General features: G+C 39.4%; 1 protein-coding gene across 1 annotated transcript in view; it reads right to left on the bottom strand.

Moving 5' to 3' along the window:
* The window catches only part of LOC136864437 (forkhead box protein P1), a 711,481-nt gene that overhangs the window by 231,129 nt on the left and 453,317 nt on the right, over positions 1–27,035 (bottom strand). Inside the window, exon 3 of the mRNA XM_067141428.2 lies at positions 2,327–2,824. Coding sequence (XP_066997529.2) covers positions 2,327–2,824 — 498 coding nt within the window. The remainder of the gene's footprint in view (positions 1–2,326; positions 2,825–27,035) is intronic.

Here is a 27,035-nt window from a genome sequence, read left to right as displayed (position 1 = left end):
TCCCTAACATAAACACGAAGCACCTCATCCACAAAGCACACTCATTCCTTGCATCTATATTCAGTTCACTTCTTCATCTAGGGTACTTTCCCGATGCATGGAAACACGCAGATATAAACGCAATCCACAAAGCAGGAGAACCTTCATCATTACCGACGAACTACCGACCAATCAGTTTATTAACAACATTATTCAAATAATTTAGATTAGGTTAGCTAAATGTATGTAAAATTTAAAAAGTTTGGAAACGCATTTACGGGTAAATTTCTTGAGACCAGGTCTAGCTTGCCAAAGGTTGAGAACCGCTGATCTAAACTGGTGTGTTCATACCTGATTTAGAGATCAGAGTGCATTATCACGAGAATACTTCATGTACGGACAATACTTCATGACCGAGTTTACATTCATAGCTGCTAATTGCATCTTATTGTACAAGTTGCACTTCCATTTATAAGTCAAACGTAGTGTTTACTACTTTTAAAAATGCAAGCCACATCGTTTTGGTTATTAATCATATTTAAAGGCAACCTACAATCACAATGGCGAAAACAGGTATCCTTCCCGTTTTTTAATTAGAAATTATTCCCAAAAAAAGCACGTCATCTAATCAAGGCAAAATGCATTAGACTGTATTGAAGAGAATCATTAAACGTGAAAATGGAGTCATAAAGCTATATGGAAGAAGTAATCACTAATATCCAAAAAGTGTGATTTTGCTGTATCCTTTTATTATTCACAAATTAATTTAGGGAAAGAAATAATTCAGCATCGAAGCAGAGCCCAAGTGAGTAGGGGTATAGATCACATCGTCGGTATCGTCTGTCTGTCGTAAAATGTGGCGAAAAGGGATGGCAATTCAGAAACTCTGATCATAGGAGTGTGCGTTAGAGACCATGGTAGACCGAGCTGAGTTTTGCATAGCTTCGAATTACTTGTGTCAAGTGTCCGGCTGAATGGTCAGCGTAGTCGCGTTCAGTTCAGAGGGACGAAGGTTCGATTCCCGGCCGGGTCGGGGATTTTAACCTTAAATGGTTATTTCCCCTGGCTCGGGAACTGGGTATTTGTACGGTCCCAACATTCCTGCAATCACACAACACAATTCTCCACTATAAAAGGAGCACACAGTTCCTATACAAGGCAGACTTCGCCCGCCTTACAAGGGCTACGCCAGGCGAGCCGAAAATGTCCTTGGATACACTTGGCACTAAAAGTCATCCAATAAATACATACTTACATTAATCGTCCCTATATAACCTTCCTTGGTCATCTCTTGCTCTTTTCAGACCCCAGTGGTTAAGATTGCGAGGTCTAGGGAGTTTTCTTTTTCACGCCTATAGTGACCCTTCCCTTTTCCTCGCCGTTACCTTCATTCTTCGAAGCGTCCGGCATTTTCTCACGTATTTCCCTTCCAATTATTATTAAGAAGGGATAGTTGTACTTCACCTTAAAACAATAATCACCATCATTACTACCACCAGACAGAAACAAATGTGTAGCGAGGAAAGAAGAAACTCTGACAGAAAAGGAAAGAAAGGCGTCCAGGGCTGCAGTAAGAAATCCCATAGGTTATGCTTGTGAAATGCCTACGTCGTGATGAGCTGTTGTCAACCAATAATAACCAGTGGTACATCGAGCAGGGAATTTTGATGGAATGTTTAATGGAGGTCATAAAACTATGGTAGTGATTATCCCCCTCCTGCAAAAAACAAGAACATGCCACAGTGGCTAAGTGGACTCGAATGACGTCCAATGTATGGTGGAAACTACAAACTGTAACTTTCCTGTGCTACTTAAATATTTCTCCAGGAACTACGTGGAAAAGGGAATAGAATAATAAAGTATCAGGAGAAATTTTTCAACTTCCCCTTGTTGATGTTTCGCAAGTAGTAAGGAATTGCAACTATGTTAGACAAGCCTCTGAACTACTTCCTCCGGCCAGGTTTCCAGTGCATTCTAAACAGTTGGAAATGGGAAAAATCTTTAGTTATGGTTGGAACTTCTGTTGCACACTTAAAGTAGTGTTGCTTCATGTTGAAAACTAAGGAGTTAAAGTGAATCTATTGGCTCATTCATGGACTGTAATTCAAACTATCACCCTCTGCCTAGCTGCTGTTCTTTCCTCAGTCTTCTTATCACCTCTTCATTGCTTCATCTCCATTGTCGATAAATTAGCTTCCCATGTGCTCTAAAAGTCACTCCATATTCCCTATGTTGGTCGAGTCTGTCCTAGCTACAATATCCGTGAGGACATCGCATACGCAAGAAATTGTGCAAAAACTTGTAAGCACCTTTATATCCGCGTGAATAACACAAATGATCTTTATACCTGTTGGTGATGTTGCTGTTGTTGTTGTTGCTGCTGCTGTTGCTGCTGTTGTTGCAGAAAAAGCGAATGTTGCTGCATCAAAGACTGCAGCTGCGCAGGACTGAGAATCTGCTGTTGCAGTAGTTGCTGCATCTGATGGAGACCTGATGCTGGTGACAGCATCATCTGCTGCTGCTGTTGTTGCTGTTGCTGCTGCTGTTGCTGCTGCTGTTGCTGATGCTGTTGTTGTTGCTGCTGCTGATGCTGTTGTTGTTGCTGTTGTTGACTTTGTTGCGGTTGGGGTTGTGGTGTTTGTTGCTGAGGTGGTTGCTGAGGAGGTGGGATCGGAAGTGGGGGTTGTTGCGACGACGGGGGAGCTGGGAGAGACTGTGGTGGTGACCGACTACTACTAACGGGCACCTGGAGGTTCGGGCTCGACTTCCCATTGCCCAGTGGCTCAGCTTCCCTGTCGCGGTCTCGGTCCCGCTGCTGCTTCACCGCTTTGGTTATTGAAGACGCCTGGAAATAAGAAAAAATGAATTTCATTGACGATTAAAACTTGTTAATTACTTCTGCAAAAATAATTGCTTAACATTAAAGGGAATAGAATGTTTAGAGTTAGTACTGAGATATAGAATAGGGAATAAAACCGAAAGCTATATTGTAGAAAGGCATTCAATACTATAATTGCAATTACATTTTCTTTTCCATCAAGTGTACCCACTGAGATAATGTTCTCTGAAATGTTTATTTAAGATGGGGATGAAAGAAATGCGAACTCACTCAATCCCATAAATAACCGGGATCGATAGCTTCAGTCGCTTAAGTGCGGCCAGTATCCAGTATTCGGGAAATAGTGGGTTCAAACCCCACTGTCGGCAGCCCTGAAGATGGTTTTCCGTGGTTTCCCATTTTCACAACAGGAAAATGCTGGGGCTGTACCTTAATTAAGACCACGGACACTTCCTTCCATCCCTCTCCTGTCCCATCGTTGCCATAAGACCTATCTGTGTCTGTGCGACGTAAAGCAACTTGTAAAGGGCTCATAAATATAAAATGTATGCATACATCTATGTTAATAGTACTTAAAGCCGATCCGAATTTTGCAAGAACGTATTACAAGAAAGAAAGACAGACAACCTAACATGTTATTCAAATGGAAAGTCACTCCTCGGCACGGAAGTTACTTTTTGAATGTGTTTCTCAGCATGCAAAATCGCGGGGCGGGAGAATTTTACTCCCAGCCACGAATTTATATCAAAGGGTCCTACCCACTAAAATTGCCTTTTGGGGGGGATTCTTTCATAAAATAATGAAGAAAATGTAGAACACATATATTACTGAAATTAATGTTTATTACTGTGCATATTTTCATAAAAACATAAGCAATAATAGGCGCCGAGTTCGAAATGCCTACTGGTTACTAATATTTGTATTGAACTGTATAGTGACTAACGAAAAAAATATATAATTGCCTACAAGGAATAACTTTCCAAATTTTATCGTTCTTATTATAAGAACATAATTCCAAAAAAGAGTTAAAATTTACAATTTTGGGGGAGGGGTAATTTACTTACAGGGAAATTATATACCCCCTCCCCCGCCGGGTACTGCCTGAGATAAACACTAGTAGTTAAGTCCTATGATCCTCCTCCCCACCCCCACCCCCGAGACATTTCTTTCTGATTTCGCACCCTGATGTTGCTTAAGAGACACATTGTTACCTTAACACTCAACTTCCAAAGTACAATTACTTTCATATGGTCAGTCAACGCTACAAATCTAAGTGATTCAGTTTGACCTAAACAAGATTGATTATTGTAGGTCGTAGTCTTCAAGTTCAATAATAATGTTTTATTTAAAGTCTATTCTAATTGCTAATAGTCCTAGCAGACACTTGCGTGTCGTAATATGTCCCGCAGGAACTCCTTAACGTTTAGGATGCCAACTGTACGGAACTGACGCATTTGAACACCCTCCAGTGCCACCGACCTCAGATGGGATCGAACCAGCCCACTTTGAGAACAGACGACTAACCAAATGTGCTACTGATGCCGACTCAAAAAGTCCATACTTAAATGTCAGTATTCTAAAAATGTAACGTAGCGACAGTGAAGATTTTTTTAATTTTCCAGAATACTTAGCTCTCTCATTATACAACGTTTGTTACATGTTTGATTAGCAATGATATTTCATTCGAGAGGTCTGGAGAGGGAGAGTGAAACTACTTAAAAGTGTATATATAGCATTCAACTATCACACACGGCTTAGTCGTAATCGAATGTACTAGTTATAAGAGGAAAGGGGAAAAAATGAAATGAAATGGCGTGTGGCCTTTAGTGCCGGGAGTGTCCGAGGACAAGTTGGGCTCGCCAGATGCAGGTCTTTTGATTTGACCCCTGTAGGTGACTTGTCCGTCGTGATGAGGGTGAAATGAGGACGAAGACGACACATACTGTACATTCTGCCCTTGTGCCAGCGAAATTAACCAATTACGGTTAAAATTCCTGACTATGCCGGGAAACGAACTCGGACCCTTGTGACCAAAGGCCAGAACGCTAACCATTTAGCCATGGAGCCGGATGATGGAAGGAAAAATGAAGATACATAGCAACGTATTAAAAAAAATTGAAAAAGCAAAGTCATCTCCGTACAGGCCATGAAGGCCCTTGGAGGGGTGGAAGGTAAAGGCTTCAACTATCCTTAAGCTCGGCACTTGACGGGGTAGAGTGGTTGGCTCTATTCCAGGCCGCGTTTGCCCCCAGGAATTAACCTAGTACTCATTTTTGGTGTAGGATGAGTGAACCTCAGGGCCATGTGCACCTCTGTTAAAAATAAATAGATTCAAGAAATAAGTAGACTGTTATATAACATGTCAAGTAATCTCATACGTCTATTTTCTCGTATTTTCAAACTTTAGGAAATAATCTAATACGCAGGTAGGCTCCGCTCATGTAGGTGTCGCCTACACCACCGGCAGGAAGCACGTCGCCTTCAGCACCACTTGTTCCACAATAACCACGGATATGAGGTTAGAAACTCAACCAGGCTTGAATTTGGTTCCCCTCTTATGGCCATGCACGCACCTTCCGGTTAAACACTTGCATATTTGCAATACTGTCACTAGGGCGACTGTTCAGAATTCTTGAGTGAGCACCCAGCCTCCCCCACACCCTTTCTCCTCCCTTCCTCCGTAGAAGAACACGTCAATGCCACTTTTTTATGTAACCTAAATGATATTTATGCAAGACATCCTGCGTTTTCTAACTTCATCAGCCCCCTCCTTGTCTGTGTAAATCAAATCTATTACCGTAACGAAGTTTGCAATGTCTGCCTTGTGCACGTTCCTGTTTTTCTTACAGCGTCTCCTCTCTCTCCTTCCTCCGTTAGCTCTGTGTTGTTTCCAGAAAATGAGGTCAAACAAGCATTGATACTGTTACAAGGCTGTTTTGTTAGGCTTAATAATTTAGTATCAATTAGTGCAGCTTTGAATTATACAGTTCTTTAGCTTCTATTTGCCCCTTCTTCCCCATCCTGCCTTTTCGGCGGAAGACAACCTGACCTGTTAGTGGAAAACACAGACCAAACTCTCAGCAGCGTGGCACGCACACTTACTTAATGATATAAAAAAGAAGAAAACAAGAAAATTATAGCATATGCTTGAGCAAGAGAGATTACATATATTGAAACAAAACATGTCCGAATAGAGTTAAGAAAATAATCATCATTACCTGCACTGATAACTGGTTTAATGAGTTAGACTGCATCTATTGTAAAGCCCACGCTCGGTGAGTCCATTTCTACGGAGGACTGCGAAGTCGCAGTTCAAAGGTTCGATTCCAAGTCGCGACGACTTTCAGCGGAAATGACTAAGTGAAATATTTGCCCTACGTCTGTCAACACAATATTTAGTTGAGAAAAATAGTATCAAGAATCTTATCCTAAAACATTTATAATTATACTTCTACAACCTACAAACACAACAGCATTTGCTGTAATCATAGGATTGACACATTTATTGGACTGATTAGATTGTTTCTTAGCATAGCCAAGCGTGTTAAAACAGAGACTGTGAAGCCAAAGTTTAGAGTATGATAACTCTTTGATTTCTTTCTTCAATGTGTTCTCGTTTTTTGGCGGTTTAATAATAATATTCCTTCTACGTCCCATAGAATATTTTTGCGGTTTTCACCAGAAAGCTTATCCAAAGCTGAATGTATAACACTGTACATATAGCTTATAATGATACAGTACATTTTATGGCACATTTGTGTGGACTTTTGAAATGACAAGTCAATATAATTTGGAGTAATAAGGTTTCATGTCCTAAAACCAATTTCTCCGCCTTACCATTTACAATGCTCGTATTGGGAAGGAGTTTAGACAGTTAGTGCATATAACCTTGAAGTGTTTATATTCATATTCAGCACAGCTACCATTTCCGCCTAAAAAATCCGTGTATTTTCAGTCTATGATTTTTATTGTTTAGAGATTTTCGCGAATTTCCAGGTCAACAAGATAGCAGGAACTTCCCATATTTTAATTTTAAACAAGTCTTAAATGTACCAACATATTGCAACATTTCAACATATGTAAATAGAATTGGGCTTTCATAATATAATATGTTTGCCCTAAAGAATGGTACGTTATTCCTTTTATCGCACTACCTTAAAGATATCTAGATTCCCAGGTGTAAAATTTAAATTCAAGGAAAATCAGTGACAGCACTGAGTCTCGGTAGCAGACTGACTCACTGCCAGTATTCGTAATAACTTAAGAAGAATTTCATCCACACGAACTTATGAGCCACTTTAGTGACGTTAAGCAGACGAACTTAATTGACTTGGAATTTCACTTAAAGTAAAGGAAATATCATTCCATTCATAAAAACTCCGTAACTATGTAAATGGTTTTTTTTACATTTTTAAAATGTATACGAAGATCACGTACTGACTTGCTTCATCAATTCAGTGCTAGAATTTTATTAATAAAAACGCAATGACCTTCTTGTATTACAGTTGAATGAAGAGAAAATATGCTATTCAAACATAGAGTAAAGATTTAGATTTCATTCCGCATTCTCCTTGTTTAAAATTATAGAATCTTGATTTTTGTTGTGTAAACTTCTGTTAACCTGCGCTAATCCACCACTGTACACTTGTGAGGATTTGGTTGGATTTCAAGTAAGGTACTTTCACACTATGCTCACCAATAATCTGTTTTCTATAAAGAATGGCACGGGACAGCTAGCGGAAACAACCGGTACCCTAGATGGTTTCGTAGTAGGAGTGATGTAGCTGTAAGCTTGTATTTGGGAGAAGGTGCTTTCGAACCCCACCGTCGGCAACACTGAAGATTTTCCGTTGTTTCATATTTCCTCAATAGGAAAATGCTGGGCTATAACTTAATTAAGTCCTAAGAGTTTCCCACCCAATCGCCAACGTTTGTTATTGTGACGTTAAACCATTAGCACCCGGCCTGAGTGGCCCAGACGGCGGAGCGCTGATTTCTGAGTCCAAGCTGGCGGCTTTGATCCCGGCGTGTATTTCGCAGAACAGTCGTCAAGTTCAAAACTATCGCAATAATACTGAGAAAATAAACATTAAACCTAACATTTCAACACAGGAAAGCTTGACAATATCAGAGCATTAATTTGCAAAACTATTCTAGTGACACCGAGTAAGTGGCTACGCGGTTTCGGTCACTAAGTTGTCACCTCGCATTCGGGAGGTGGTAGATTCGAATCCCAATGTCGGCAGCCCCGAAATTTGTTTTCCGTGGTTACCCCATTTGCACACAACGCTGTATCTTAATTGAGGCCACGGTCGCTTCCTTCCCACTCCTAGCCCTTTCCTATCCCATCATCAGCGTAAGACCTATCTATGTCAGTGCAAGGTAAAACAAAATGTAATATATATTCTAGTGATCCCGGGGTGAGTATAGTAGTTCAGACGGTAAGGCGCTGGTTTTCTGAGCTCAAACTGGTGGGCTTCATTCCGGATGAGTCCAGTGATATTTGAAGCTTCTCAAATACGTCAGCCTTTTTTCAGTAGATTTAACGATACGTTAAATAACTCCTGCGGGACAAAATTCTAGCTCCTCGTCATCTCCGAAAACCGTAAAAGTAGTTAGTGGGACGTAAGACCATTATTATTATTATTATTATTATTATTATTATTATTATTATTATTATTATTAACGCTCAGATTTGTGTCATATATCCTCGATTTCTGTTTCTTAAAAGGCGTGTGTAGTCCATTTTGACGATCGTGTTCGACCCGAATGCGTGCTGTTGCATTATTTTGTCATCACAACTCTGAGGTCAAGAGCTGGACAAAATAAAAGGCTGTCGCTGTGGCTTACCTCGTTTAAGATTGGTTTGTGTATATATGTATAGCCATCACACATACGAATCTGAACATGAAAATGGCATAATTTTCTTAGTTGAAAGAATCAAATGTAAAACATAACAAATGTGTTATGAATTTGTTTTGTGTTTCTACCGAGTTTGTATATACCATGGTATATATCTGTAGATAACGTTAAAAGTTATAAAGTGGAGCTTGTCAGACTACTGGTATGTTTTGTTTACAATGTCGAAAGTAATGTCTAGAATACAGATTGTTACGATATGCTTAGTCTCTACATTAATTATACTGTATCCCTCACTGTGGGAAGCTACCACTTCAGGCCAAAGAAAAGGTCCCTTAGATGCAGTGAGACGTAGACCAGCAATCGGTTACTCATGCAGGAGCATACACAAGTCTCCGAATAAATACACCGCAGAAAGTTCAGTTTACATCACTGAGTGTGTGGCTGAGCCACGCAACTGAATCGTTAAATCTTCTTGATTTCGGTAGCAGTATTTGGGTGTACTCCTTCTAGTTGGCTTGCCATTGTCACCCTCAGACATTTACATATTTCAAATTCCATTACCTTAGACTTCATCACTAGCATGTTACGTCTCTGTTATGGAATACAAAATCTGCAGGGGCTCTTAGTTCCAAGGCATGCACAGTGTTGCCCTCAGCATATACTGGCCTATTTCCTTTTGTCCTTCTGCCGGTTAATCGACTATGAATAAACTACCTCCCTACCATTAGGTCCTAAGGGTAGATAGAATTTCCTCTTTCGTCAATGTTAAAACTGGCAAATTTATTTCCCTCATACCTCTGAAATTTCTGCAGCTACTACTTTTAATGTTTCAAAAATATTTAGGCTATGACTAGCTGCCGTACCCGTCGTTGACGTGTTAGTACTGTCATCTAGGGAGTTGAGTGGCAACAGTAGGGTGGAATACTCCTGTCCTCCATTTAAGGATAACTAGAAACTGAGGAGAGAATATTAGTTTATTGGCAATTAGGCATATACCAATTACAGGCGAAACTAACAAACAAACACAATTTAAAATAAATACACTACAGAGTACATACATATCAATGAACAGATATACTACTAACAAGATACGGTTAATATATTTTAAAAACCTACAAAAACTGAAGAAATATGAAGACAGAACCAGATAAAAGTAAAAAATATTATCGACCAAAACCATTTCTGACTAAGGTGTTCGTCGCTGGCTCTACACTGTTACATATTTTTGTGGCAGAATTTTGTGTTGAGTACATGCATGATTACGAAACCCCATATTTATTCGTACTTCTTCATACAAATGTGATACTTAAAAAAGTGGTAAATTTACGTATATTATTTTCAACTCAAATTTGGCCAATTCTTAGTTTCCAATTTTCCTATACAAATTCCGGGAGCTACATCCTACTTATGTACATGGTCTCTATATTCTCAACACTAGGATTTCCCTATTCTGGGGTCGCAGAAAACCTACCTGTGTTAGTATGATGCTGAACAACTAGCAAAAATGAACTTAGCGAAACAACAGAATGGTTGACGTGTCAGTGTGAATCTCGTCTAAGCATCTGCAATCGAGACGTTCGAAGACTTCTGTTCGTCTGTGGGATGGTTTGAGACATAATAGATGACGGAAATGAAAATTAGTTGTGTCGGCTTTGGCGTGAAGCCACCAATCTCCGCCACTTTGTATAAGAACATGTTTTTGTATAATGGAAGTTGTTCTCTCGTCCGTCCATTCGCCTGTGCTGTGAATTTAGACAGCAATAATGAAGTGGAGACGGGAGGCCCGCGCACTCCTAAGTTATGCATACACCGGTGCAGCCCACCTCGCTACGAAGACACAATGGACTTGTTAACGCAATTACTCTCCCCTCCATCTCACCCACCGGATCTAAGGAAAGCAGGACGTCAAGATTAAATTCATGTCCTGCCTGACGGCCGCCCAGATTAACTCATTTTTCAAGCACACATTAGAATCTTGGAGTGTTTGCAATTTGGATGGCAAGCTCGTTTCATCTTCTCTACCCATTACTTACATTTTAATGAATTTTTACATGTAAATAACATTACATCTGTTGTGCAGCCGACGGATAAGAGGTTGATAAAGAAAACTTTCTTATTCAATAGAAGGTTCATGAAAATTCAAACTGAAATTAGGAGAAGAGTGAAGTGAAACAATCCCAGGAAACAAGACGAACAGCGAAGACTAAACTACCACTCTAGGCATTAATTTGAACCGAATCTTCATAAACTCTAAGAATTGTATCCGATTTCAATCTCAACAAATATAATTTTTGAAATAAGTAGAAATCATGGGGCCAGGATGAAAGCCCTTTAACCCCCAAAACTGTACCATATGTATATATCTCTTTTTCTAGTTGCTTTACGTCGCACCGACACAGAGAGGTCTTATGGCGACGAAGAGAGAGGAAAGGGCTAGGAGTGGGAAGGAAGCGGCTGTGGCCTTAGTTAAGGTACAGCCCCAGCATTTGCCTGGTGTGAAAATGGGAAACCACGGAAAACCATTTTCAGGGCTGCCGACAGTGGGGTTCGAACCTACTATCTCCCGAATACTGGATACTGGCCGCACTTAAGCGACTGCAGCTATCGAGCTCGGTGTATATATCTTAACGTTAAGTATTTTTAGTATAGTGGCATTCACTAGGATGTTTTTCAACATTGATATAGACTGAGAATAAGCTATGTATCTGTAAACAGGTCGCTGAACCTCTTATTCTAATGAATACGACGTCCCCGCATATTTGCTGCCCGACAATAGCCTACACCTTGAAACATCTCATAAAACCGTTGGACATAGTATTTGCATTTAACATAGATATTCGAACTTGACACCAGAATGTCAGTGAATCTTGATAAACTCTTAGAATTGTATCACACCTCAGCAAATATAATTTTTGAAATATGTAGAAATCATGGCGCTAGGGAAAATGTCCTCTAACCCTCAAAACTGTACCATATGTATATATCTTAACCTTAAATAGTTTTAGAATAGTGGCATTCATGTTTATTTTAAGGCATTCTTGTTTAATTTTAATTTTAGTAGTATTTATTCTGTACAGTCGCTATTAAACAGGGTCTTCAACAGCTGAAAATGACCTATTTACAGGTCGAAACCGGTACTGTCCTTCTATGTCAATAATATTGACACCATATAAAATAAAGTATTGATTAGGTGGAGAACTCACCCTTCTTATTTGTGCGTTTGAACTATCAATACGGACTATGAAGCTAATAGATTATAATGTCGAATCTATCTTCTCAAAATTCAATAACGTTGACTAGTTTGAACTTTTCTCGAAGGCTTGGATAAAGTAAAGCCATTTCACTTTAATTTAATATGAAATTTGTATCCTTTATTTGTTACAATAAGTATTCTCTTGTTTGATATTCCGATAAAGGAGTATTAGGTTGAAGTTGTTTTGTAGTTTTCTTTTGCGGGATAGGATCATTTTTTACAAATTTTCAAAATGAATGGGTGATAATCTTTGTTATGTTAATGTAACTATTTACATTGATTTACAGTATGTCTGAGACAGACAGTTCAAGGATTCGCATCGTTGCTGCGCCTGCGAAAATAAGGTATGTGATAATATTTTTGGTGGAAATACTGACCTGCAGCACATATATTACGAAGAGCGAGTATTCCTTGACAATGTTCGCATAATATTGAACGTTAGGTACTGATATACTGATACTTTATTATTTTTCTCTAGATCTACAGTAACAATTACCCATTTGATCCGTTAAATGAGAAAAATAACAATGTCCAGCCTATGCCAATATTCACTCTTTCAAACTCCACATATTGTACATAAAAGGGAAAGAAAAATAATAATAATAATAATAATAATAATAATAATAATAATAAAAATAATAATAAGAATAATCAAACGTACCCCTTGGGCATGCCATGAAACTCCTCGGATACTCCGGAAACGTAACCCCCAAAGTGAGGGTTACCACGGCAGTCATCCTCGGCCCTTTCGTGCCAATTGAACGTTAGGTGAGAGAACCTTAGCGACCAAAGGCGCAACGAAGAGATAAAATACTTTATCACCATTTTCTAGAGACTAATGTGAGAAATACTCCTGGGAATTCTACAATGATTACAGCTGGCGAAATTCTCTGGGAGCTGGTATCAAACCACTCAATATATTTCTAGAACGGAAGAACTGAATATGTGACTGCTCTGAAGATTCCCTCTCTCTGGATTGATACAGTAACCGTTTTCATTAGGGCTGTCAACACATGAGATGATGTTGAACTATCTATTTTAGAGGCATATGCAGGGTACGGGCTCAATTACTAAGCGGGACCAAGTGAAACACGCCCGGGCCCCAATGCTTACTACACTGAGCGCGCATCAGCGACCTGTCTTAGCAGAGGGAAAAGAGGCAACCATACACCAACGTTCTCCGACAGGAGTAGGCAGTTGACGTGTATCGTTTGGCTGTGTAGATAGTGAGCAAATACGGCGGCGATTCGGAACCCGTAAAAAGAGTATCAGCGCGTTGGAATACAATTCTTGACTGCAGTAGGTTGTCAGACGTGTGAAATTCATTAATGAGTCTTATACACGAACGTGAGAAATGTGTGTCGAAGACGATAATGAACCATTTTGTATGCATGTTCCGGGTATGATGTCAAAAAACTACTGACCTTCACCTGTTATCTTGTGATTACAGTTTGTCATGGTTTCTCAAGAAATTTCTGCAGAGCGATCGCTCTCGCAACGGTGACGAACTGAAGGCTACTGTTCTAGGATAGTTTGAGCAGCAACCAAGATCCTTCTTCTCGGACAATATCTGGCGCTTGGTAAAGCATTGGGATGCGTGCCTGAATACACGAGTGACATTTTGTCCTAAAATGGCATTATATGTTTATTATTTATATATTACTAGCAGTTACCCGCGACTTTGCCCGCGTGGATTTCGTAATTTGATAATAGTAATCGTTCCTTCGGTACTGTACTAACGCATTATCTGAAAATCTCTGAAGTACAAAAGTTCACCGAAAAATTGAGTTTCATTTACCCCAGAAACTCTTTTCTAAATAACGTGTGTGGTATTGCCTTTTGGGGCTAAGACGACCAAGTGACATAGAACTGTACATGTGAGAAAAAGTCTCTTCTCAAGTCGGAAAAATCAAACATATTTCTTTATTTTTAAAGGAGATTAGATGTACCAATATTCACGTCTGTAATATCTCCAGTTTTTTGAGATATAAGCATCCTCATAAAAAGTTATTCAATTCTCAACCTTTTAAGGAAAACAAAAAATACGTGTTCCTGTATTCTCCGTGCGGTTAGGGGCGCGCAGCTGTGAGCTTGCATCCGGGAGATAGTGAGTTCGAACCCCACTGTCGGCGGCCTTGAAGATGGTTTTCCGTGGTTTCCCATTTTCACACAAGGCAAATACTGGAACTTTACCTTAATTAAGGCCACGGTCGCTTCCTTACCACTCTTATTCCTTTCTTGTCCCATCGTCGCCGTAAGACATATCTTATCGGAGCGACGTAAAGCAAATTGTAAAAAAGGGAAAAAAAGAATACGTGTTTCTTTACTTTGAAAGAAGATTCCAAATACAACTTTTCATGTTTGTAACAGCTTCAGTTTTTGAGATATATGTATCCTCATTAAAATAATTCAACTCATTTTTCACCACACCCCGTGGTTAAGGTGACTCCTTCACCCCTCAGAAAAGAAGGCATGTTTCTTTATATTTAAATGAGATTCCAAATAGGCCTACCAATTTTCACGTCTGTAACCTTCAGTTTATGAGACATAAGTATCCGCATAAAAAGAATTCACTTTTTCACTTCCTTTCACACTCCCCCACCCTGAATGAATTTTCTGAAAACAACAAAATACGTGTTTCTTTATTAATAAATGAGCTTCCAAATACCAATTATCACGACTGTAACATCTTTAATTTTTGAGATATAAGTGTCCTCTTAAAATGAATTCAACCCTTTTCACACACACACCCTCCCCTCTCCCCTGTTGATTTTCCAGCAAAATGCGTGTTTCTCTACTTTTAAAGAAGATTCCAAATACAAATGTTCACGTCTGTAACAACTTTATTTTTTAATAGATATAAGTATCCTCATAGGAGCCTCCGTGGCTCAGACGGCAGCGCGTCGGCCTCTCACCGCTGGATACCGTGGTTCAAATCCCGGTCACTCCATGTGAGATTTGTGCTGGACAATGCGAAGGCGGGACAGGTTTTTCTCCGGATACTCCGGTTTTCCCTGTCATCTTTCATTCCAGCAACACTCTCCATTCTCATTTCATAGCATTTATCAGTCATTAATAAATCACTTTGGGTGTGGCGACCCCATCCTACTAATAGCCTGTATCTGCTTCATTCATCACATCCCTAACCCGGTCAATGACTGGAAAACAGGTTGTAGGTCGTCGTTATAAGTATCCTCATACAAATAATTCAATTAATTTTTCAATTCTTTCACCCCAAGTGGTTTTTCCAAAAACAAAAATTACGTGTTTCTTTATTTTACATAGAGATTAAAAATGCCGATTTCCACTTCTGTAACATGTTAAGTTTTTGAGATAGTGTAGATATGACCATTTTAAAATTTCACCCCCTTTTTTGTTCCCTTTGAGCAGATTTTCCAAAAAAAATTCACCTATGTTTCTTTACTTTTCTAAATAAATTAATTAAATAAATAAATAAATAAATTAGCCCTGTGAATCCCCGAAGGGCTATGGTCTCTTGCAATGCAGGGACAGTGCTCAGTTTCACTCATCGGGTGAGCAGGACCTGAAGAGCATTATTATACTGGTTAATCTCTAGTTTGTTTCATGACGATAAGTAAACGAAAAGCATTTATCGTTTACTTTTATAGGAGATTCCAAATACCAGTTTTCACGTATGTAACATGTTACGTTCCTGAGATACCCTGTAGATATAGTATTTCTAAAAATTCACCCAATTTAACATTCCTTTTTACCCCCAATTAATTGGATTTTCCAAAAACAAAAATACGTGTTCCTTTATTTTTAAAGGAGATTCCAAATACCAATTTTCATATCTGTATCTATAATATCTTCAGTTTTTGAGATAAAAGTATTCTCATGAAAGGCACTCAACCCCTTTATCACCCCCTCTTAATGGAATTTTCCGAAAACAAAAAATACGTGGGTTTTTTCACTTTTAAAGGAGATCCTAAATACTACTTTTCACATCCGTAAACTTTTAAGTTTTCAAGATATAAATTCACTCATTTTAAAAATTCACCCCCTTTTTCACCCCCTTATGGACGGAATATCCAAAAATCCTCCCTTAGTGGGCACCTACATTGTAATATAAATGTATCCCCAAAATTTCATTTCTTTGTGTGATGGTGATGAATTAGTCAGTCAGTACATGTTATTTTATATATAGTCTGTAGATTGGTTTTATTAGTATACTTCGTAATTTCATTGCAGTAGTTTGTATTAAAATCTTGTCCAGGTATGGTTTTAGTTGATCACGCCTTGTACTTTGAATCCACTTGGTGATAGACCAGCTCGCGTTTTCAGGTACGTCGAGAAACGACTAAGAGTTTTGAAACTTAAATATGGTTTGAGCTCCTTTTCAGTCTTAGATGCCGGTGGCCCATGAGCGTGTCTTGTCCCGTGTTCAGTTAAATCAGAGATAAACTACGCGAATAGAATTTTTCAATTCTATGAACTTCCATGCAAACACCTGAAATACGTAATCTGGACTAGTAAAATGGTCAGCATGAATTCCTGAACAAACACAAGACAACAAAGTGAAAATCAGATATTAAAGTTACGATATAATGAAATATATTAACAATGACGTAATGAAATACATTAATTAAATCTGCCGTTACCCGGCACGTCTTGAACAATTTTATTCCAAACATTTAACTTGGTAATTGTTAGCAGTCGTAGAATTTTGTAGTTCAACGAATAAGCCATCGACTAACGAGCCGCGTAAGCCCCCGAAAATGTTTCTTGAAGAAGATACCGGTACAAATGGACCAGTCAGCTTTAGCTAGGAACAATCCTTCGAACAATGTTGCTGAAGAACTATAACATCCAGCATGAATGTCTGATTTTCAGTGGCGGTAAGAGCAATAATGTATCTGACCATATAATCTCTTCCTTAAGATTCCCACTTAAACCTTAATGCCAAATTATCTCTATTTTAAGTTATTTCTATCAGATACACTTCTGATAAGATGATTCTCAAATCAATATCACAGAAATATTTTGAAAACATCAACCAGTAAGTACGTCAAAGAAATTACTGGCTAACTCATCCCTTCGGTCTGGAGATATATTTCATATTTATGTTCTCTAGTCATTTTATATGAAACAAGCAGTTACCCGCGGCTTCGCTGGCGTGGATTTCGTAATTTGATAAAAGTAATCGTTCCTCCGTACCGTACTAACAAATTATGTGAAAATACCTAAAGTATAAAAACTCACCGAAAAATTGAGTTCCATTTACCCCAGAAACTCTTTGTAAGCAACGTTTCTAGTATTGCCTTTTGGGACTAAGGTAGCCAAGCGACATACAACATGTTAGAAAAAGTCTCCTCTCAAGTCGGAAAAAAGACATGTTTCTTTATTTTTAAAGGAGATTCCAAATACCGATTTTCATGTCTGTAACATCCTCGGTTTTTGAGATATAAGCATCCTCATAGAAATTATTAACTTTTTCACTTATTTTCACCCCCGTTAAGTGCCTTTTCCGAAAACAAAAAATGCGTGTTCCTGTATTTTTAAAGGACTTTCCAAATACCAAGTTTCATGTCTGTAACATGTTAAGTTTTTGACATATACTGTAGATATACCAGTACTCATTCTAAAAATTCACCCTGTTTCTCAACTATTTTCAGCCCCTTAAGTGGATTTTCCGAAAAGAACAAAATATGTGCTTCTTTATTTTTAAAGGAGATTCTAAATACCAACTTTCACGTTTGTAACATCGGTTTTGGGATATATGTATCCTCATTAAAAGAATTGAACATAATCTTCACTTCTTTCCACACCCTCCCCGTTAAGTCGACTTTCCGTAAACAAGAAATACGCGTTTCTCTATTTTTAAAGGAGATTCAAAATACCAACTTTCACGTCTGTAACATATTCCTTTTTTGAGATATAAGTATCCTCTTAAACAGAATTCAACTTCTTCTTTACTTATTTTCAGCCCCCCCCCCTAAGTCAATTTTCCAAAAACAAATCAATACTTGTTTATTTTTAAAGGAGATTTCAAATACGAATGTTAACGTCTGTGGCATCTTTAGCTTTTGAAATACAAGTATACTGATACAAATAATTCAATAAATTTTTCAATTTTTTTCACCCCTTAAGTGGATTTTTCGAAAACAAAAAAGACATGTTTCTTTACTTTTAAAGGGGATTCCAAATACCAATTTTCACGTCTGTAACATCTTTAATTTCTGAGATATAAGTATCCTCATACAAAGAATCCAATTAATTTTTCAATTCATTCACCCCTCCCCACTTAAATGGATTTTCCGAAAACAAAACAATACATGTCCTTTACTCTGAAAGAAGATTCAAAATTCAACTTTTCATGTTTGTAACATCTTCACTTTTTGATATATAAGTATCTTCATAAAATATTTCAACTCCTTTTTCACCGCTCGCCCGTTAAGTTGATCTCCCCTCCCGCTCCGTTGCGGGCATAAACAAAGGCGGCACTGCCACTGGTATCCTGTGCCTTCTCCGTAGAGAAGGCGCCGCATTCTGTTCAGGACTAGGCCCCGTTCAGAAGGTACAGGGCGCTCCGGCCTGTAGTAGACGAGCAGTGCCTCTTACTCCGGTTCCGTGTAGCCCTCCGAGAAGAAAAAGCCGTTAGGGGGGTCACACCCGTCCCTGTACGGCTCCGTCTCCACTTCGATCTCCGGTGCCTCCTGCTCCAGCTCCGGCTCTGGTGCCGGCGTCTCCGGCTCCGTATTGTCCTCCGGCGCTGGTGGCACTCGGCTGAAGAGACTTCGGACTAAGCGCCCGAACTCCATCGCACGTTCTTCGGGCGTCTTTGTCTTCATCTGGCTGCCCTCGCCGTTGTCCTCCTGAAATAAATCTGCTGAAAGAGGAGGCGAGCACTGAGAAGTGCTTCTGCTCAGACAAAAGCTCTTTCGAAAGTGTACCAACAAGTACAGCTGCCTGACTAGTTCTGGGAAGTACAGATCGCCTGGCGAGGAGAGATGAGTCAGCGGGAAGCACATACGTCCTCTCGCTTAGACTGTCAAGCTCGTCTTACCGCTTGAAGTGTAGCATCTCGTGTATGGGGAAAGCTTCCTTCTGAGTGATTCATTTAGTTAGGGAACAGATCGAAGTCACAGGGACTCACGTCCGGTACATAGGGCAGGTGTTCCAGGACCTCTCAGCCCCATCATGACAATGATCCCTACGGCAGACCAACCGGAGAAGTTTTAGGGTAAGCTTACATGTCGATGGAATTAGTGGGTATACTATTTCAATCACACGTGCACATAGATTTGTAGTTTACAATAATCCCACTGGTTTCCTTTCTTAAGTGTAAAGTCTTCCACATGAAATCAAGTACATCCTCAAGGAAAAGAGATAAAACAATTTCTCATTTTATAATCTTTTTTGTGGGACAGCCATACAAAGAGATATAACTCCTAGAACATTTCGAATTATATTTCCTAGCGAGCATTGTCCTGCATTGTCGTGCATTGAAGATCTGTAGAGGAATGGTGGTTCTACAATGATTGCTTTTGTATGCATGCAAACGTTGCCACTACTTTTCTTCCAGCCTTCGTATTATTATTATTATTATTATTATTATTATTATTATTATTATTATTATTATTATTATCATCATCATCATCATCATAAGTGTAACAAAGGACAACAAATATTGTTCTGCCTTAAACGAATGTCTCATACAGGTGTGTGCTCGTTATTTGATGTTACTTATTTAAGCTGTGCTTATCCCCTGGTGGAAGAAATTCGAGAGAGCTTCACTCTAGGAGTGATAGAGGATTGATATTCATAATATTCATCAAGGAAGGAGAGACAAACTATGCAAGAATCCTCCCGAGAATAGTTGAATTCTCTGGATCTCCAGCATATGAATATTAAGTTTACAAATCGTTCAGCTATCAGTCCCATTCAATAAAATTAAATGTATGCGTAAAATAAATGCGTCTTATGCCTGTGTTGCATATTAAACATCAACTTAAGGACAACTTCCCTCGGTCTGAGTAAAGAAAGTCTGCAACCCTTTACACTATGAGGAAAGATGGGGCGAGAGAGTGAAAAGCTTGAAAGCCGCTGTAGAGCGTCCTCTTTTAATATAGCCCTCCCTTGCTCAGGAGAAGTAATATCGAAATGACAGCAATGTTAAAACGATTACCTTGTTTAATATTCATTTGATCCGAAGTCTTGAATATTAAGGCTTTGGAAACCTCTCCGCAACCAAAAAAGTAATTTTGGAGCCCCCAATCCCCACTACCATCGCACAGTGTATCAAGTACGCCGTAATCCCTGACGTAAGCAGCCTGTACTACAAGACACAGTTCTTCCATTTCCTTTGTCACAATGCATCACGCTGGTACACCAACTATTTTACGATCCTGTTCCTGTTAGCCTATAAGTAGAGGCTGGTATTCTGCATATTTGCATCTTTTGTTCCTTAAGAGAGACACGTATGCATTAGAAGGTAACATTTTCACGCTATGTTAGACCAACTGGAGAAGTTTTAGGGTAGGCCTACATGTCTATGGAATGAATTAGTGGGTATTTCAATCATACGTACGTATAGATTTGTAGTTTACAATAGTCCCGCTGGTTTCTTTTTTTAAGTGTAAGGCCTTCCACATGAAATCAAGTACATCCTCAAGGGAAAGGGATAAAGCAGTTTCTCATTTTATAGCTTTGTTTAGTGGGACAGCCATACAAAGAGATATCACACCCAGAACATTTCGAATTATATTTCATTTTTAACTGTATCAAAAACAGTGAACGAACTTGAAATAGAAAATAATTCTTCTCCTTTTCTTGCCGCTTTAGCAGCATCCAAATAGGGTTGCGAGTGCAGACTGCACGGCACATTTGGATTTAGCCCTTCCTCACTCCATCCCTATGTGGACGGATGTATTCACTATTACGTGTTTCTTTGGTGGTTGGTAGTGTGGTGCATTGTGTTTATATGGAGAGGTGTGTATGCAGAGAAACACCCAGCACCCGAGTCAGAGGAATTTACCAGACGGCCAAAATCCTCGAAGGCTGACAATAATTATAAAGACGAAAAGAAGACATTATTCTCGTTACTACAACATCTCATTGGGTTAGACCTGACTGACTGCAATGGAACTTCGTAGGATGCTCAATTAGGACACCATAAACGTAATGCACGAACAGAACTTCAAGCTATACACTTTACTAACACGTACGGTATATGAATATTAGGGTTTTAATACTTCTGTAACGTTTATAGTGGAAGCTAGAGTATTATGCAGTATGACATCTTGGTCATCTATGTATAATCGTACGTGTTATTGACATGCACATTTATTAACTTAAACGGGAACTGTCAGGTTCCCGTTCATAATAACTCATTCTGTCATACCGTAGATAGCCTGTGTAACAACGGTACGTGGCCAGGTATATTCTGATGTTTAAATCGATCATCCTACCAAATTTTATAAAATCAATGCCTTCGATATTCCACGTTCCGTTTAAAACTGCAGCTAATTTTTAAACAAATTTTTAAGTATGTGTCCTAAATATTATTTCACAGTAGAATAACAATTACCATAATCTGATTTTCGGAACAAAGTGCTTTATGTAAAACTTTGTTCGACCATGCAATAATACGCTAAATACATGTGACGTAACAGTATAATGGCATATATTTAAGTACTGTAATTCATTAATGCTTTGTTGTTATTCCAACTATTGATTTATAACTTGATTAATATTGATATTAATTATTAATTATTAATTATCAATATTAATATTGATTAATATCGTAGGCATACATATAGTATACATAAAGTTTTCATTCTTTACCTTGAAGGGGTAAGGCTGGCCACTTGGAGGGTTACGCGCTCTCTCTGGTTAAGTGATGTGCGTTTGGTTACAGTGATGTGGGGATTATAGGAAGGTGGTTGAGAATGTAAGTCAATATAGAAGAAGGGCTCGTGATGTATAAATCGTAAGCTCTGTAGGATGAAGAACCGATCGTACGTGGAGCGGAAAAATCCTCAAGCCTTTGAAAGCAGGAATCAAAAATGGAAAGCGCGAATGTTGAAAGTGACCCTGATTTTGAATCACCGGAAAATGCGGCAGAAGCGCTGAATGTTACTAACAATTTACTGTCGCAGAAGTCAAAGAATATGTACAAAAATTTATATGCGGAGTTCATGGACTGGATAAATATTGGGTTAATTTCCTTTGTTTAATGTATCTTGCTTTGAGAATCCATGCAGGTTATCTGTTGAACTAGTCGGGAACACTCATGGTCATATATCATCCAGGCTATCTGTCGCAATTGTCGAATACTTTCGAGTGTGGATGAATCTGTATATTCTTCAAATGATATTCCACTACGCTGGATCATTTAGTAATTTACGATGAAACCATTAAAGGTGTTTCAAGAATCACAAATATTTTCCTCTGAGTAATGTACATCTTGTTACGAGGTATTTCTTGTAAAGATAAATGTAACCAAAGTACCTGTAGATGGTATATACATGGTGCTGCACTTAATGACACGAGCAGAGTAAGCTCCGGCTTAACAGCGGCTAGCCCGGCATTCTACATTCGGGAAGTAGAGGGGCTAGTCCCCACCATCGGTTCCCCTGAGAATGGTTTTCCGTGGTTTTTCATTCTCCTCACTAAGGCGAATACCCGGAGAGTTCCTTTAGGCCACGGCCACACCCTCCCCCTCTCCCTTCTCCGTATCACAAATCACCGCAACACATCTCAATGCCTGAGAGAGGGTGTTACCCTCTTTTTTCTTTTTTTTATTTTGCTAGCGGCTTTACGTCGCACCGACACAGATAGGTCTTATGGCGACGACGGGATAGGAAAGGCCTAGGAGTTGGAAGGAAGCGGCCGTGGCCTTAATTAAGGTACAGCCCCAGCATTTGCCTGGTGTGAAAATGGGAAACCACGGAAAACCATCTTCAGGGCTGCCGATAGTGGGATTCGGACCTACTATCTCCCGGATGCAAGCTCCCAGCCGCGCGCCTCTACGCGCACGGCCAACTCGCCCGGTAAGTGTTACCCTCTAGGAGACCCGCCGCACCCCACCAGAGTACGAGATGAAAGCTTAAACATAAATTAGAGGCACACCGAGCAGTGTAGCTTGAGAGAGAGAGCTGCATTCGGGAGGCGAGTGGGCTGACCCCACCGTAGGCTGCCTTCAAAATGGTTTTCTGTGGTTTCTCCTTCTCACTTTCAGAGAAATGCCGGGAGAATTCGTATTCTAGGTCACAGCCAATTCCTTATCACCTTCACCGCACCTCAAATCAACATCACACATCTCCTGGCCAGAGAGAGGGCATTACTCTCTAAAGTTACCCGTATTATTATTATTATTATTATTATTATTATTATTATTATTATTATTATTATTATTATTATTATTATTATTATTATTATTATTATTATTATTATTTGCTAGGGGCTTTACGTCGCACCGACACAGATAGGTCTTACGGCGACGATGAGACAGGAAAGGCCTAGGAGTTGGAAGGAAGCGGCCGTGGCCTTGATTAATGTACAGCCCCAGCATTTGCCTGATGTGAAAATGGGAAACCACGGAAAACCATCTTCAGGGCTGCCGACAGTGGGATTCGAACCCACTATCTCCCGGACGCAAGCTCACAGCATGACCAACTTTAACCTTAATTAAGGCCACAGCCTCTTCCTTCCCATTCCTAGGCCTTTCCTTTCCCATCGTTGCCAGAAGACCTATCTGTGTCGGTGCGACGTAAAGCAAAAAAAACATGAGAGGCAGTGGACTCGGTGAAGAAAACAAAGCAATATAGTTCAGGCTGTCGTCACACCGAAAACTTTCTTTTCAATCTGTATTACGTCGCACCAAGCATAGTGTTAATAAATAATATACTAGAGGTAGCAGCGGCACCACAGTCTGCAAGAGAATCACTGTAGCGAGTGGAGAATGTTGAAATGGCAGCTGTTTGGCAACAAGCTCGCTCCACTATACTCATCAATGTGAATAGGGGACTTTTAAAACTGGGTGGATATTGATATGGTTTAAAATTCTTACATGGAAAAAATATCAGAGACTACAGTATGGTTGTGATTCTTCTGCAGTAGAAAAAATAAAAGCCAGAAAAGCATAAACACAGGAGAAATGCGTGATAAAATGGACGGCGTTCAGTTGCGATCAAGTAACATAAAATCAATTTACTGTTCATTTTAAATCTTCAATCAACATACTTCAAGATTGGGGGTATGTAAATTTGACTGTCTTTTGTGTAAATGGGCAGCTTTTGCTAAACAGCGCGCTCGCTCAAATTCGAATGCGACTACAACGCCAGTGCTACCTCTAGTGTATACTTTACTAACTCTATGGCACCAACAAAGATATGTGTTCTGGCGAAGATGGGAGGAAAAGGCTAGGAGTGAGAAGGAAGCGGCCATAAAACTGGGCTTAATCCACATCTAGTCCAACCCCTGACAACTGAGAAAAGGCCACGAAACAAAAAAAAAAAATGTAGCTGCAATTATTCCTTAGGTTCGATTGCAGAATACAACTTTGATAATTATCTTGAATGTGTTTTCCATCAAGGATAGTGCACAAATCCCCATTGATTGAATACATTCCATTATAAGCAGTACAATAAATAAAATCTCTAGTTGTTAATTGTATATCAGCTAAAGGTGCTGATATCAGTGTGTACTTCATTACTAATACCAAGACTGAACGACTCGAATTATGAAGAAGGATAGAGCCAAGACTAAAATGGGTCACGATGTCTCGTCCTAACAATTTGTTTCCATACAGCTGGGAAGAAGGGGAAGACATCAGGGGGAAAAGCGAGGTCGTCGGAGCTTCTGGCGAGTGGCGAACATCAAAGAGTTCAGAACGTGACATTTTCTTCTAATAAATCGATAGATTATCGCTTTGATGTTCATTTTCAGTTTTCTGTGGTCCAAACCAAGCACAATTCTTTCGGCAGAGTTCGTGTTATCGAGTTCATTCCATCAGTTGATGATTCAGATTCTTATGTACTGTTGTATTTTCTCACACACACACAATCAATTCTTCGTCCTCTTCTAACCGCTTTTCCCACACCTGTGGGGTCGCGGGTACGAACTGAGTCGCACATGTGGATTTGTCCCTGTTTTACGGTCGGATGCCCTTCCTGACGCCAACCTTATATGGAAGGATGTAATCACTATTGCGTGTTTCTACGGTGCTTGGTAGTGCATTGTGTTGTCTGAATATGAAGAGGAAAGCTCACACACAATCAATAATAATACTAATAAATAATAATACTATTAATAATGATAATACAGTAATAAGACCGCCTCTGTTGTGTAGTGGTTAGTGTGATTAGCTGCCACCCCCGGGGACCCGGGTTCGATTCCTAGTTCTGCCACGAAATTTGAAACGTGCTACGAGGGCTGGAACGGGGTTCACTCAGCCTTGGGGGGGTCAACTGAGTAGAGGTGGGTTCCATTCCCACCTCAGCCATCCTCGAAGTGGTTTTCCGTGGTTTCCCACTTCTCCTCCAGGCAAATGCCAGGATGGTACCTAACTTAAGGCCACGGCCGCTTCCTTCCCTCTTTTTTGCCTGTCCCTTCCAATCTTCGCATCCCTTCACAAGGCCCCTGTTCAGCATAGCAGGTGAGGCTTCCTGGGCGAGGTACTGGTCATCCCCCAGTTGTATCCCCCGACTGCCCTTGAGGCGGTTGAGGTGGGATCCCTCGCATAGTCCGACGGAAAAGCCGACCATGGACTGTAAACATATTAAGACGGAAACAATAATAATAATAATAATAATCATAATAATAATAATAATAATAATAATAATAATAATAATAATAATATAGCTCCATAGCTGCAATGCGCACACCACACACAACACTATCCTCCACCACACAAGTACGCAGTTTCCCATACAGAGAAGACGCCGCCCAACTTCGTGAAAGCACACGACTACATCAAGCTAAGAATAGCCACACGAAATTAAAAGCTAATAATATTTTCAAAAGCAATGAATTAGTAAGATGTCAAATTTATACGGGTCATAAATATGAAGAAAATATTATATATGTACTATTGATATAAATATCGAGGTGTGATTTCATGGAGCTTGGTATAAACAATAAATACCCACTATAGAAGCATTTGATGATCAGCAGGCAAAACATACTTCAGCGTATCTCTCTACTCAGCTAGACTTCCTGGATTCGCTGTTAGGAGCCAGTAGAAACTGGGACGATGTATACAAAGTTGGTCGCACATTGTTCCATACCAGATTCTGCTGAGATTTTGTCTCAGGAATTGTAGACTGAGAAATGAGTATTGCTTAAAGCGACTAGAGAACATGTTCCCTCAGTTACCCCTGAGTTCACTGCCACCTTCACTTCAGTATTACCCCACCAGTAATTTCTTATCACTTCTGTGTATCTAAAGTGAATTAAATTTAGTAGAGTATATCTATTAAATCTCAAGAACAAGTGGTATGAATCTTACTTTTGTTGAGCAGGGAGGTCATTTTGGATGGGATAAATGCTCACATACTTCAATAGATATAACATTTTCATTCACATATAATATATATATATAAACCCTATTCTGTCATTCACAGTCATATTGAGGAAACGGGAATGTATCAAGAGCTGAAAGTGGTACCAGTTATACGTTGTAATGTCTTCTTTACAAGCAAAACAGAATGAACCTCTCACGGCTACGACTTTTATACTGTTTTAAAGAAAAATACGTTTTTATCAGCGAATTTATTGTCACACTAGCAAATGTACCCGTGCTTCGCTACAGTATTCTACCTTGTAAGAAATGAAGTCTTCCCACAACACATATATCCTTGGGAGGATCGAACAAATATGTAGGTTGGTGATCGAGAAAGGAAGGAATTACGTAGGAACAGAAGAGAGGTACAATAGAAGGTTGTCGGTAAGCTGCTTGCTCACACACAAATCATTCCTACAATGACTGAAAAAATTATATTTAATGAAAACTCTTTACTTGATTAAATTTGATCAAATGATTATGCTGATGGTGCTGTCGTCGTTTCAGCATTTTTTGATGATGAAAATAATAATAATAATAATAATAATAATAATAATAATAATAATAATAATAAT

Source organism: Anabrus simplex, chromosome 2 (genome assembly GCF_040414725.1).
Source record: "Anabrus simplex isolate iqAnaSimp1 chromosome 2, ASM4041472v1, whole genome shotgun sequence".
NCBI lineage: Eukaryota > Metazoa > Arthropoda > Insecta > Orthoptera > Tettigoniidae > Anabrus > Anabrus simplex.
Note: the sequence above shows the minus strand (reverse complement) of the source record. Positions and strands in the feature narration are given on the sequence as shown.